General features: G+C 40.6%; 1 protein-coding gene across 4 annotated transcripts in view; it reads left to right on the forward strand.

The window, feature by feature from the left end:
* ATRNL1 (attractin like 1) overlaps window positions 1–13,424 on the forward strand; it is an 815,618-nt gene that overhangs the window by 685,154 nt on the left and 117,040 nt on the right. The window contains exon 29 of one of the 4 annotated variants that reach the window (XM_024985964.2): window positions 1,813–2,094. The exons of the other annotated variants lie outside the window; for them this stretch is intronic. Within the exon in view, the coding sequence (XP_024841732.1) occupies window positions 1,813–1,859 (47 nt within the window). The 3' untranslated portion in view covers window positions 1,860–2,094. Of the gene's footprint in view, window positions 1–1,812; window positions 2,095–13,424 lie in introns of those variants that run through there. 4 annotated transcript variants of the gene reach the window in all.

A 13,424-nucleotide genomic window follows, 5' to 3' on the forward strand; every position in this document is an offset into this window, starting at 1 on the left:
GGAAGCCACCCTACTTTATAGCTTATAAATTTTAAGATATTCATGTAATATATTTTTTTCCGTATGGCAACAGAAGATCTCTATCACCTCCAAACTTGTCAGTTATGGTGCCTGATGATATCCTGTTGTAGGAATTTCTACCCACAGTTCATTTGTAGTTGTTTTATTCAATGAAATAAACCTTCTCGTATGTTGAGTTGAGTGCCTCCCCTTTCTCCTTTCAGAACCACCAAGGTAAAGGGGATGCAGTGAACAGAATACCTTGGCACTGGTCAGATAAGATGGATAATTATAGGTAGTGTGCCCAGCTAATGGAAGGATTGTTTCAAGGATGGGATGATGTCCAAAACAAACACTTTGCTAATGAAAACAAGTCTATGCGATATACACCAAGGTTCTTCTAGATCCTTGACAAGATGACGTACTGAAAGGCAGAGTGAAGGCAACTGCCAATACTCTCTCCCTTTAACCTTTGAAATCTATTTGACCGATTTGAAAAAGCCAAACAGCAGTGGGGACCATTACCTCAGCTGTGTTTTATGAAGGTGCATTGCAATTACTAATGATAATGCTATATTAGATGCACACAGATTTTTACTCCTTACCAAGTGTTTTCCTATTTTTCATGGTTGATCCTTATGACAAGCATGAGCTATAGGTATCATAAAACTCACTTTATAAATGAAAGAAATTTATGTATATAAATCTCTGTATTCCTACACTCAAGGAATAATTAGAAAGTATTAGAGTACAGAGCCAAACACCAATAAAAATATTTATTACTAACATTCCAGGTAATTTTCTCCTATGATCTATAGGAGAGAGCTTATTTTTCTGTAATCTACAGCCCATGTCTTCACAAAGTCAAACATTTAGAGGAGTACTGAAAACATCTACAGGGTTAATAAAAGTAGACAAAAACTTGAGCTAATTTGCCACACTGTCTATAGTGGCTATACATTGAACTCTATTGAGTATCTGTGTGCACCATTCAGGATGAGTTTGTTCTTCCTTGGAAAAAAAAATAATTTTTTTAGCCAATTGTATAGGACTAGGAAAACTCATTGATTCTACTCCTTCAAAATAAAATGTTGTCTTCTGTCTGCAGTCTATTTTGAAATGCATAAAAGACATAATATTACTAATGGGTGGATAGTAGGATGAGCAGATGGAAGATATAAAGCAAGTAAAGAAATGTTAATTGTAGAATCTAGGTGATGTGAATCCTGGAGTCCATTGTAAAATTCTTTCCACTTTTCTGTGTGTTTGAAATTTTTCATGGTAAGATGTGGGAAACAATATGTTTTTTAAGAAAAACTCTTGACTTTCCAGGGGTAAAAAAGACAATGCCAATAGAAATTTTCTAATGTTCACATACGCGTTTTCTCTAATCAAGGCAAATGTTGACACCAGTATGCAAACTAAATGACTTATTTTTTTCCCTTTTCATCAAGATAATTTGGTGTGTACCTTGTCAATGGAAACTTATCATAGTATCATCAAGTATTTGAGAAGAAATGCATTCCATTGATAGTTTGGGCACCATATTGGCTCTTCAGAGGGAAATGTTGACATTGGTTATCTCATTGCTAATGTTCGGTTCATCTCGTACCTTGACAGGAAGATAAAGATGTGTGTCTCTGCTTATCACAGTGTATAGAAAGCAGTTCATAAATATTTTTGATGATAATGATAGGAGACCTGGGAAACATGACCTTGAGCAACCACTTCTATCTATGAGACTCAGTGAGCAATAATAAAATGAGCAGTTGGACTAGAATCCATTCATTGATTCTCTAATTGTACCACCAGGAGCCTTATGTTCTGAAGAGCCTCCTCCAGCATTGGTGCAGGGTTAGAGGTGAGAGGGAGTTAAGAAGAAAGTGGAGGAGGAGCCTCATGGACAAACGCCATTCTCACTGTGTAAAGGACAGGGTTCCCAGAGTCTTCTCTTGGTTCTTGGGCTGTTTATGTCTCCTAATGTGAATGTATCTATTCAGTGATGAATAAACATTAATTATTAGATTAAAAGTCCTCTTGCAGTACTTTGTACGATTTCTAATTTTTTAATCAGGCCCTTTTCTGAAACATAGCTTCCTAAATGTCAAATGATGCTTTTCGTAATGCACTCTTCATTACCATGAATAAAAGCATTTAAGAGAAGGATGAGTTTGAGGATATGGAGAAGGCGGAAGCATCCTGCGAGCATGGTGGCTTTCTCTCAGAGCCTACATGTCAGCACTAACAAATAAGTGATTTGGAAAAAAAGCAAAGGTTAGTTCTGGCCATCTCTTTTAAGTAGCAACTAGTGTGTTTTTTTGTTTTTTTTTTTTAATTCAAAGCATGGCCTTGTCTTTGGACTTTATGCTCTTTCTACCAGCAGATATTCCAGTATTATTTAGCAAGTAATATTAGACATGGCCCTTTTAGTGTCTGTCTAAAATGCATGGAGTCCCTTCTGTGGCTCATCTTAGCAGACGTCAGAAGAGAAACTGCAGATTCATCCTTTAGATTACACCATTCAGTAGTCTTTTTTTTTTTTTTTTCCATATAATGCATGTAGATGTTTATGAGCAATTCTCCCTCTAGGTAGCTTAGAAGAAGAAAAGCAAAAAATACTAAATAGGCTTTTTGGCACTCCTGGCGCTGGGCTAATTAGGTTCCCTGCTCCCTAGCTCTGTAAACCTGCTGCTTCATCCTTGTATTTCCTATGAACCACCACTGCCAACCACGCCAGACTCTCTGGGCTAAAGCAGGATTTCTGCTGTGGACATATGTACACAGCCACTTTCTCTTGACCTCAGAGTGGTTGAAAGGCTGACGTCCCCATGAAAGCAGGGCAAGCATATCACCCGTCACCTTGCAGAGCAAGGTCCCCACGCATTTTATAGTCATATTAAGATGAAATGTGGACAAAGAGAGCTCTTCAAAAGCATAAATTGAAAATGATCATGATTGCTGTCACTTTGTGATGGAGGATGACTGATTTCATAGTTTATGGATTCTTACTAATATGAAGCAGATTAACTTTTATCACTGGATTAAAAATCTGGTGGCCCAAATATCCACTGCCTGAAGGGAGTTAGGTGCTTAACTTAAAATGTAGAATTTTGCCCTGATCTGGCTTCATGTTTGGCAAAACAAACAAAATGAAAGCTACTGGAATTTCTAAGGTTTTGAAATTCTTTTCCCTAAGGCTTTGAAGTTTTGGCAGGCTGACCAGGTTATTTTGAAAAATCTAGAAATATTGTACGATTTTTAAAATGACAGTCTACCCACAGTATCATGGATAATAATGACAAGAAGAGAACTTTGATCAGATGAAAAGAAAGGATAACAAAAAGCAGAACAAGAGGGAAGAGAGCTCTAAAGCAGGTTCTTTATATACACTAATTTGTTTAATCCTCTTAATGAACCTGAGAAGTAGCTATTATTATCCCACTTTTACAAATTAAAAAAATATATATCCTTAAACTCAAGAGAGATTAAATGACTCATCCAAGGGCCAGTACTGCCAGTGAGCGAGTAAACCCGAAGTCAAATTCAAGGCCACCTAGATCCTCAGCAGACAAGACTCTGCCTTATCACTGTGCTTCTCTGGATAAAGATACAATGGGATTCTCAATTGCTCTTCTTCTGGAAAAAGCTTTATATCCAGATGAAGGAGGAAGGACCTGGAGGTTCTGCTAAGCATTGGGTTTAAGGCACAAGAAAGGTAGATTTCTCCTTCCTGGTGACTTAACTATAGGAATTTGATAGAATGCAAATATGTTCGTGCTGCGACATATCTGCTAGTGAAAATATGACTCCATTTGGTATTAAGAACATGGGGCCACATGTTATTAGGACCACAACTTTAGCTCATATGTGTGTGAGTCACAAGTCCCACCCAAAGTCCAGATCCAGCTCTGCCACCAGCTAACTGGGTGGCCAAGTCTTTTCATTTCTGGGTCGTATTTTTACGTGTATGAAATGACAGGATTGGGTTTGATTCCTAGGATGGGTTTCACTCCATTCCTGTTGTACAGTTCTACTATCCATTATGCTAAATCATGCCAGTTTGGGGTAAGAAGAGCAATAAATTGTTTCTGAGGTGTAGCTTAACTTGCCTTTCCAGCTGCTCAAGACCAGTTAAGAAACTATATCCCATATATTCTATTACATGTTAGGGAATAAAAGTAACTGGCACCAATCGTTGAACTAAAAAAATAACATACACATTGTGAAGTGAAACTGGTGGTCGCTTCAGTCATCTTGGGCTCTTTGCAACCCCATGGACATAGCCCTCCAGGCTCCTCTGTCAATGGCGTTCTCCAGGAAAGAATACTAGTGAAGGTCGCTCAGTTCAGTTCAGTTCAGTCGCTCAGTCATGTCCGACTCTTTGCCACCCCATGAATCGCAGCACGCTAGGCCTCCCTGTCCATCACCAACTCCCGGAATTTACTCAAACTCATGTCCATCGAATCGGTGATGCCATCCAGTCATCTCATCCTCTGTGGTCCCTTTCTCCTCCTGCCCCCAATCCTCCCAGCATCAGGGTCTTTTCCAATGAGTCAACTCTTCACATCAGGTGGCCAAAGTATTGGAGTTTCAGCTTCAATATCAGTCCTTCCAATGAATACCCAGGACTGATCTCCTTTAGAATGGACTGGTTGGATCTCCTTGCAGTCCAAGGGACTCTCAAGAGTCTTCTCCAACACCACAGTTCAAAAGCATCAATTCTTCGGCGCTCAGCTTTCTTCACAGTCCAACTCTCACATCCATACATGACCACTGGCCTTCACTAGACGGTCGCTCAGTCGTGTCAAACTCTTTGTGACCCCATGGACTATACTCCAGGCCAGAGTTCTGGTGTGGATAGCCTTTCCTTTCTCCAGGGGATCTTTCCAACCCAGGGATCAAACCCAGGTCTCCCACATTTGCAGGCGGATTCTTTACCAGCTGAGCCACTAGAGAAGTCAGCTAGCCAGTAGGAATTTGCTGTATGATGCATGGAGCTCAAATCTGGTGCTCTGTGACAACCTAGAGGAGTGGGATGAGGTAGGAGGGAGGTTCAAGAGGGAGGAAACATATGTTTACCTATGACTGATCCATGTGGATGTATGGCAGAAACCAACACAATATTGTAAAGTATCCTCCAATTAAAAAGTTTTAAAAGTTCTTAATTTTATTTAAAAAGTCTAGTTCCCAGTCTCTGCAGCATGTTTGGATAAGGCAGATCATTCATGTTGCCCTACTTCAGTGAGTAAAGGAATCTCATAGCACCAGTCAGAGACTGAGGGTCTCTGAGGTGGACTGGAAACAGACTCCAGGTCTGCTGACTCTCAGTGCAGCACTCAGGCCTCTGAAGCCTTTTTTTTTTTTTTTTTTAACTAATTTACATTTTCCAGAAGCTTCTACAGTTTTCTGTCCCTTAGGACTCTCTGTTTTCCTTCCATAACTCTGCCACAGTATCTTCAAATTACAGAAACACACCTGTTGATCTGACCTTAGCACTCTTTTTGTTTGAGGTAGCTGGAATAAGAAATAAAACCACTGAATTGTATCACAACTTATTAGAACAATCTGTCACGTAGGTTACCTTTTAACCTCAAGTTCAGACATTGTTTACATCCAGCATATGCAGTGTGCGTGCGTGATCAGTCGTGTCCAACTCTTTGTCACCCCATCAGGCTTGTAGCCCTCCGGGGTCCTCTCTCCATTGAATCTTCCAGGCAAGAATACCAGAGTGAGTTGCCACTTCCTACTCAGGGGATCTTCCTGACCCAGGGATCAAACCCACATCTCTGGCATCTCCTGCACTGGCAGGAGGATTCTTTACCACTTGTGTCTCATCCAGCATATGGGTCTTCATAAAGAAGGAAGAAACACTGGGCACTCGTGGCAAAATAAACTACAAAATGAGGAAAGAGAGCCCAGGGTGCAACAGAGATAAGAACAAATGTCTGGGACTATTGTGAATAATATGACTTTGTCTCAAAAAACTCTGATATTCAAAGTAAACAAAATCTACAGAAGAAACTGAATTTATCTTCTTTCCAAAATATAGTTATTATGCATCTTCATTTGTTATATTTATTTATTAAAAATAACATGTGAAAATATCTGCTACAGGTCAAGCACTGTATTATATGGTAGAGAACAAAACAGAGTCCCTGCCCCCACAGATGTTAGTGCCTGTGTGGAGATGCCCAGAAACAAATAACCATGCAAATAAACCTGTAATTGTGAAACAGGTTAAGTTTTGTGAATGAAGAATAGACAGTGTTATGAGAAAGAGGTGAAATAAAACTTACGTACAATTGATAAGCTTGCATATCTTTCAGCAGTAGTAGCAAAACGGTAAACACAGTCATTAAAATACCCTTTCCTCAGTTCTTCTCATTGTGTCTCTGTGGTGTTCGACTGTTGAATATTACCCATCTTGCCTCTCCACCTTCTGGAAACTCTCTCTGGTGTTCTTCGCCTCGATCTATCACAGGTGCCTACTGAGAATTTACTTGAGATAATGGATGTAGGGCACCTCCCATGTTTTCATTGCTTCACCAGTACTCCAAGTATAGGTGGGCATTCCCTAAGGATTGGTCCTGAGCCAATTTCTCATCCTTCTCCACCCTCTCTCTTTAGGATGATGCTCTCTTTGCTCATTGCAGGAACTTTTCAGATGCTAACTCCCAACTCCATGGATCTTCAGCCATCACTGGATTTTCTCCAGTTTTAATGTAAAGTCACTCTTCCTTCCCTCTCTCCCATTACTGCCCCCTACTCCCCTCCTCTGAATTTACTGTTTTGTTTTGTTTTAATTAAATTTATTTATTTGGTTGTGCTAAGGATATGCAGAATCTTTTGTTGTGCTGTGTGAAATCTAGTTCCCTGACTTAGGATCGAACCTGGGTCCCCTGCATTGGGAGCATGGTGTCTTAGCCAACAGACCAGCAGGGGAGTCCCCTGAATTTACTGTTTTTGTAAAGTCCATTTCTGAGTGGCTCAAGTTTGAAACTTTGGAGTTAGCTTTCTTCCTTCTCTTCTCCCCTTCAACATCCCTGTAGCCACAAAGCTCTTTAGGTTTTACCCCTGAGGCAGATAGAGCAGACTTCCTTCTGCCGTTTTCACTCCCTCCATGTTTTGCTCGGGCCCTGTTTGCCTCCCATCTGGACTTCTGCCAAAGGAAGGCACAATTCTCTCACTCCCTTTCTCATCAGATCAGATCAGATCAGCCGCTCAGTCGTGTCTGACTCTTTGCGACCCCATGAATCGCAGCACGCCAAGCCTCCCTGTCCATCACCAACTCCCGGAGTTCACTCAGACTCATGTCCATCAAGTCAGTGATGCCATCCAGCCATCTCATCCTCTGTCGTCCCCTTATCCTCTTTCCCCCAATCCCTCCCAGCATCAGAGTCTTTTCCAATGAGTCAGCTCTTCACATGAGGTGGCCAAAGTACTGGAGTTTCAGCTTTAGCATCATTCCTTCCAAAGAAATCCAAGGGCTGATCTCCTTTAGAATGGACTGGTTGGATCTCCTTGCAGTCCAAGGGACTCTCAAGAGTCTTCTCCAACTCCACAGTTCAAAAGCATCAATTCTTTTTTTTTTTTTTTTAATTAATTTTATTTTATTTTTAAACTTTACATAATTGTATTAGTTTTGCCAAATATCAAAATGAATCCACCACAGGTATACATGTGTTCCCCATCCTGAAACCCTCCTCCCTCCTCCCTCCCCATACCATCCCTCTGGGTCGTCCCAGTGCACTAGCCCCAAGCATCCAGTATCATGCATTGAACCTGGACTGGCATCTCGTTTCATACATGATATTTTACATGTTTCAATGCCATTCTCCCAAATCTTCCCACCCTCTCCCTCTCCCACAAAGTCCATAAGACTGTTCTATACGTCAGTGTCTCTTTTGCTGTCTCGTATACAGGGTTATCGTTACCATCTTTCTAAATTCCATATATATGCGTTAGTATACTGTATTGGTGTTTTTCCTTCTGGCTTACTTCACTCTGTATAATAGGCTCCAGTTTCATCCACCTCATTAGAACTGATTCAAATGTATTCTTTTTAATGCCTGAGTAATACTCCATTGTGTATATGTACCACAGCTTTCTTATCCATTCATCTGCTGATGGACATCTAGGTTGCTTCCATGTCCCAGCTATTATAAACAGTGCTGCGATGAACATTGGGGTACACGTGTCTCTTTCCCTTCTGGTTTCCTCAGTGTGTATGCCCAGCAGTGGGATTGCTGGATTTGGCGCTCAGCCTTCTTCACAGTCCAACTGTCACATCCATACATGACCACAGGAAAAACCATAGCCTTGACTAGACGAACCTTTGTTGGCAAAGTAATGTCTCTGCTTTTGAATATGCTATCTAGGTTGGTCATAACTTTCCTTCCAAGGAGTAAGCGTCTTTTAATTTTATGGCTGCAGTCACCATCTGCAGTGATTTTGGAGCCCAGAAAAATAAAGTCTCACACTGTTTCCTCATCTATTTCCCATGAAGTGATGGGACCGGATGCCATGATCTTCGTTTTCTGAATGTTGAGCTTTAAGCCAACTTCTTCACTCTCCACTTTTACCTTCATCAAGAGGCTTTTTAGTTCCTCTTCACTTTCTGCCATAAGGGTGGTGTCATCTGCATATCTGAGGTTATTGATATTTCTCCCGGCAATCTTGATTCCAGCTTGTGCTTCTTCCAGTCCTTTGCTAACTTTTCATTGCCTGTTGAAGTGAGTCCAGACATTCGCTCTGGGATGTAAGGCCCTCCTTGACCTCTGCCCAGCCTTCTTTCAGGGTTAGCAGGCATGGCGTCCTTGCCAGTGCCCATGAGCATGGCACCTCTGGCTAGTTTGGGGCCCATGTGCAATGATTTTAACCTCCTGAGCCCTGTTTCCTCATCTAGGAGATAAGAACGATGACTGGGTAGAAGGTCTTTATGACTGGGATTCCACCTGTGTATTTCTTCCTGTGATTTCATGAGTGTGTGTATGTCATCTGTCATGCTCACTGTTGTCCCTTGTTCTGAAATGCCCTCTCCCTCTCAGCTGCCTGTGTTCAAAGCCCAGTTCAAATGCCACTTCTTCCATGGAACCTCTTCAGTTTCCTCCATATAAATGTGACCTGTGCTCATGAAATCCTACACAATTTGCTGGGTCATTTCTTTACTGCTTTGTGATATGTATCAAAGTCACTGTGTACTTTTGTTTAAACTTTCCTCCCAGGTATTAAGCTCTCTGAGGGCAGTGGTTATATCTCAGTTTATCTTTGGATCCCTTGTAGCTAACAAATTCTTTGTACTTAGGAGTTGCTTGATAAGTGTTCAATTAATGAGTAAAATTAATCATCCTTAAGTGATAGAACTTCTTTACCAAAACATATGTAGAAAATATGTAGATATATACTACAAAACTGTAAACTTTACTAGGTAAAATTTCACTTCAGACCCATGATCATTTTTTAATTATTTTTGTTTATTTTTAATGAGTATAATTACAGGCCCATAATCTTTGATACAATGGACCTTATGCTTTTATGATTCATGTAGGAGTCAAGCTACATTCTGAGGGACTAAAATCAAGCCAAACACTGTACCTTTGATTAAAAAATATCTATAAAACTTACTTGCTCAGATTTAAGGTTCAAGAAAAATCAGAATAGAAAAGATGACACAAAATAATAAAACATTATATTTTCAATGTAACATGTACTAAACGTATCATAAAGTTGTTTTATTTTTGTAATTTGGACTTTGATTTCTGTCTTCCATAATAATTTTTTGCAAAACCATTTTATTTAAGTTTGAAAGAGCACAACTCAGGTCCATCCTTTATGACCAAAAAATATATACTGAACCTTGTGAAATAAATGTCCACATATTACTTATACACAGGACAAATAACCTCACAAAATATATCTGGCAAATAAAAAGTATCAGTGTCTGGTGTAGCTGTTACCATTAACCCACACCATTAGCCCAGTCTACTCTGTGTTCTTTATGTTTGTTGAATATATATATTATCACTTTAATTTCACAGATGAGGGAAATTAATTCACGGGGCTTCTTTGCCTGTGCGCATGTACTCGTGCTTAGTCGCTCAGCTGTGTCTGACTCTTTGAGACCCTTTGGACTGTGTTCTGCCAGGTTCCTCCGTCCATGGGATTCTCCAGGCAAGAACGCTGGAATGGGTTGCCGTGCCCTCCTCCAGGGGATCTTCCTGACCCAGGAACGGAATCTGTGTCTCCTGTGCCTCCTGCATTGCAGGAGAATTCTTTACCTGCTGAGCCATCAGGAAAACCATGTTACTTACCCACATAGTAATTAAGTGATGGAGCCAGAATTTAAAACCAGAAAATTTCACACCATTGTGCTCTTTCCAAATCCTTTTTTTTTTTTTTGCAGGATTGGTGCGGCAGGGTAGGGGGGATTTGGGGGTTAGCCATGTGCCTTTTTAGGATAGTACAAGCTGGCAAGCTTTTCCTTTTACTGACCGGGGTCACTGTGAAGTGACATCGCCTTCGTTCTCCTATTTGAGATATTAGTTTATTTTTGTATTATTGTCAGTTGAGAGAAATTGATAATGTATAAATGAACCAAAGAAGAAAATAAAGACAACAAACTTGAAGCATAGTGAACATGGCTAATTAAACATACTGCAGAAGTGAGTGAAACACCCTAAACATTAACTGATTCGAATACTTTCAAGATAGAGTAATTAGAAACAAACTCACATAAATGGTCAGAATTTATGGATGTGAAAAATGAGACCATCAGCACTGAAAGCCTGGTCAACACATTTCTCTCTTTTTTTTTTCTTCCCACATGCCACCCCTTTCAGGTATTTCTAGAAATGACTGGTAAATAATTACTGTGGTCAAAGAGAAAAATAGGAAAAAATATCAACTCAGCAAATCAACTTACAAAGTCAAAGGGGAAAATCAAGATTTGTTTGGAATAGGCAAGCTGCCTTTGAAGCAAAAAAACAACAAAATAAGAATGTTGTGGGCATGAATAAACTGCAAAAGCTTAATCAGTACCCCTGACCCCATAGGTATTTCTTTTGATAGCTAACACCATGGTGTATATAAAAACTGACAATAATAAGACATTTTACTTTTAGCTGATTATGAATTAAATAGTCCTGCATTACATAGGTTTAGGGGAATTTAGCAGAAGGCTTGGAGAAGGCAATGGCACCCCACTCCAGTACTCTTGCCTGGAAAATCCCATGGACGGAGGAGCCTGGAAGGCTTCAGTCCATGGGGTCGCTGAGGGTCGGAAACGACTGAGCGGCTTCACTTTCACTTTTCACTTTCATGCATTGGAGAAGGAAATGGCAACCCACTCCAGTGTTCTTGCCTGGAGAATTCCAGGGACAAGGGGGCCTGGTAGGTTGCCGTCTATGGGGTCACACAGAGTCGGACACTACTGAATCGACTCAGCAGCAGCAGAAGCAGCAGAAGGCTACTTCCTGCATTCAACAAGGACAGTTGGGTGGCCTGAGTATCAGAGAATTTTAGAATTTTTGGAACTTTGGAAATGGCCTTAGAAATCACTTAATTCTGTCCCACATTTTGCAGAAGAAACTTGGAGAGCCAGATTTGGGGTGAGAATTGTCTCTGGTTAACACTGGACAGGAACTACAACCAAACTCTCTGCATCCCTCATGCAGGAAGGGACTTTGCCTCTTCCTCCTGTTCGTTAAGCCAGGTTGAAAAATATAACCTGAAAAAAAAAATAATAACAATCCACTTCTTACCAGAAGGCATACAGAAAGGAACTCCCTAGATCCAAAAAGGAGAATTAAGTAACTTGAGGAAATATGTCTCCTTACCAGCAAACTGACACCATGCTAAGAAAACGTGGCTCAAGGATCCTGGGAATTCTGTCTTCTCATCTAAATGTTTTTCTTAGGACCACTTCAGAGGACCAGTGGTTCCTTAATAAATCCAGTAGGAGTACACTCACGTTTTCATCAAAATTCTGTTATATTGTTAGCTGATTTAGTCCCAGATCCTACCTTTTACTGTCGACCAAAGGTATTTGTGAGTTTGCTATGCCTTAGTTTTTAATGAACAGTGGAGGAACAGGCAGCAGTAGTAGTAATGTGATTCTAAAAAAGGTAAATGTTGATTATAATTAATTAATGCCTTAAAACACCAGAGCATCTTTCTCTAAGGGCTCTCGGGGAAAGAATTAATAGCCTTCTGAAAAGTGAATGATTTACCTCCTTTCATTCACTTTCAGTTCAGTTCAGTTCAGTTCAGTCACTCAGTTGTGTCTGACTCTTTGGGACCCCATGAATCGCAACACACCAGGCCTCCCTGTCCATCACCAATTCCCAGAGTTTACTCAAACTCATGTCCATCAAGTCAGTAGCCATCTCATCCTCCATCGTCCCCTTCTCCTCCTGCCCACAATCCCTCCCAGCATCAGAGTCTTTTCCAATGAGTCAACTCTTCGCATGAGGTGGCCAAAGTATTGGAGTTTCAGCTTTAGCATCAGTCCTTCCAATGAACACCCAGGACTAATTTCCTTTAGAATGGACTGGTTGGATCTCCTTGCAGTCCAAGGGACTCTCAAGAGTCTTCTCCAACACCACAGTTCAAAAGCATCAATTCTTTGGTGCTCAGCTTTCCTCACAGTCCAACTCTCACATCCATACCTGACCACAGGAAAAACCATAGCCTTGACTAGATGGACCTTTGTTGGCAAAGTAATGTCTCTACTTTTGAATATGCTGTCTAGGTTGGTCATAACTTTCCTTCCAAGGAGTAAGCGTCTTTTAATTTCATGACTGCAATCACCATCTGCAGTGATTTTGGAGCCCCCCAAAATAGTCAGCCACTGTTCCCACTGTTTCCCCATCAAATTCCCATGAAGTGATGGGACCAGATGCCATGATCTTAGTTTTCTGAATGTTGAGTGTTAAGCCAACTTTTTCACTCTCCTCTTTCACTTTCATCAAGAGGCTTTTTAGTTCCTCTTCACTTTCTTCCATAAGGGTAATTTTTTAAATTATTTTTTATTGGAATAGAGTAACTTTATCAAGATCATGTTAGTTTCTGCTGTACATCAGAAGGAGTATCCCCTCTATTTTGGATTTCCTTCCCATTTAGGTCACCACAAAACACTGAGTTCCTTGAACTATAAAGTAGGTTCTCATTAGTGTTATCTGTTTTGTATGTAGCAGTGTGTATATCCCAGTCTCCCAGTTTATCCTACCCCCACCTTATTTGCAAATTAGCAGAGTCCATCTGAATTGGGCCAACATCCCTAACTGACAGGCAGCAAGTTCAGCTAAAGCACCAACAAAACTTAAGAGAGAGCTCATCCTTTTCCTTAAGACCTGGGAGTCTAAATTAGTCCACCAGGCTCCCAGGAGGTGGTTTGAGTTCTACATGGTCCCTGGGATTATCGTGTA

This window comes from Bos taurus, chromosome 26, assembly GCF_002263795.3.
Source record: "Bos taurus isolate L1 Dominette 01449 registration number 42190680 breed Hereford chromosome 26, ARS-UCD2.0, whole genome shotgun sequence".
NCBI classification, from domain to species: Eukaryota; Metazoa; Chordata; class Mammalia; order Artiodactyla; family Bovidae; genus Bos; species Bos taurus.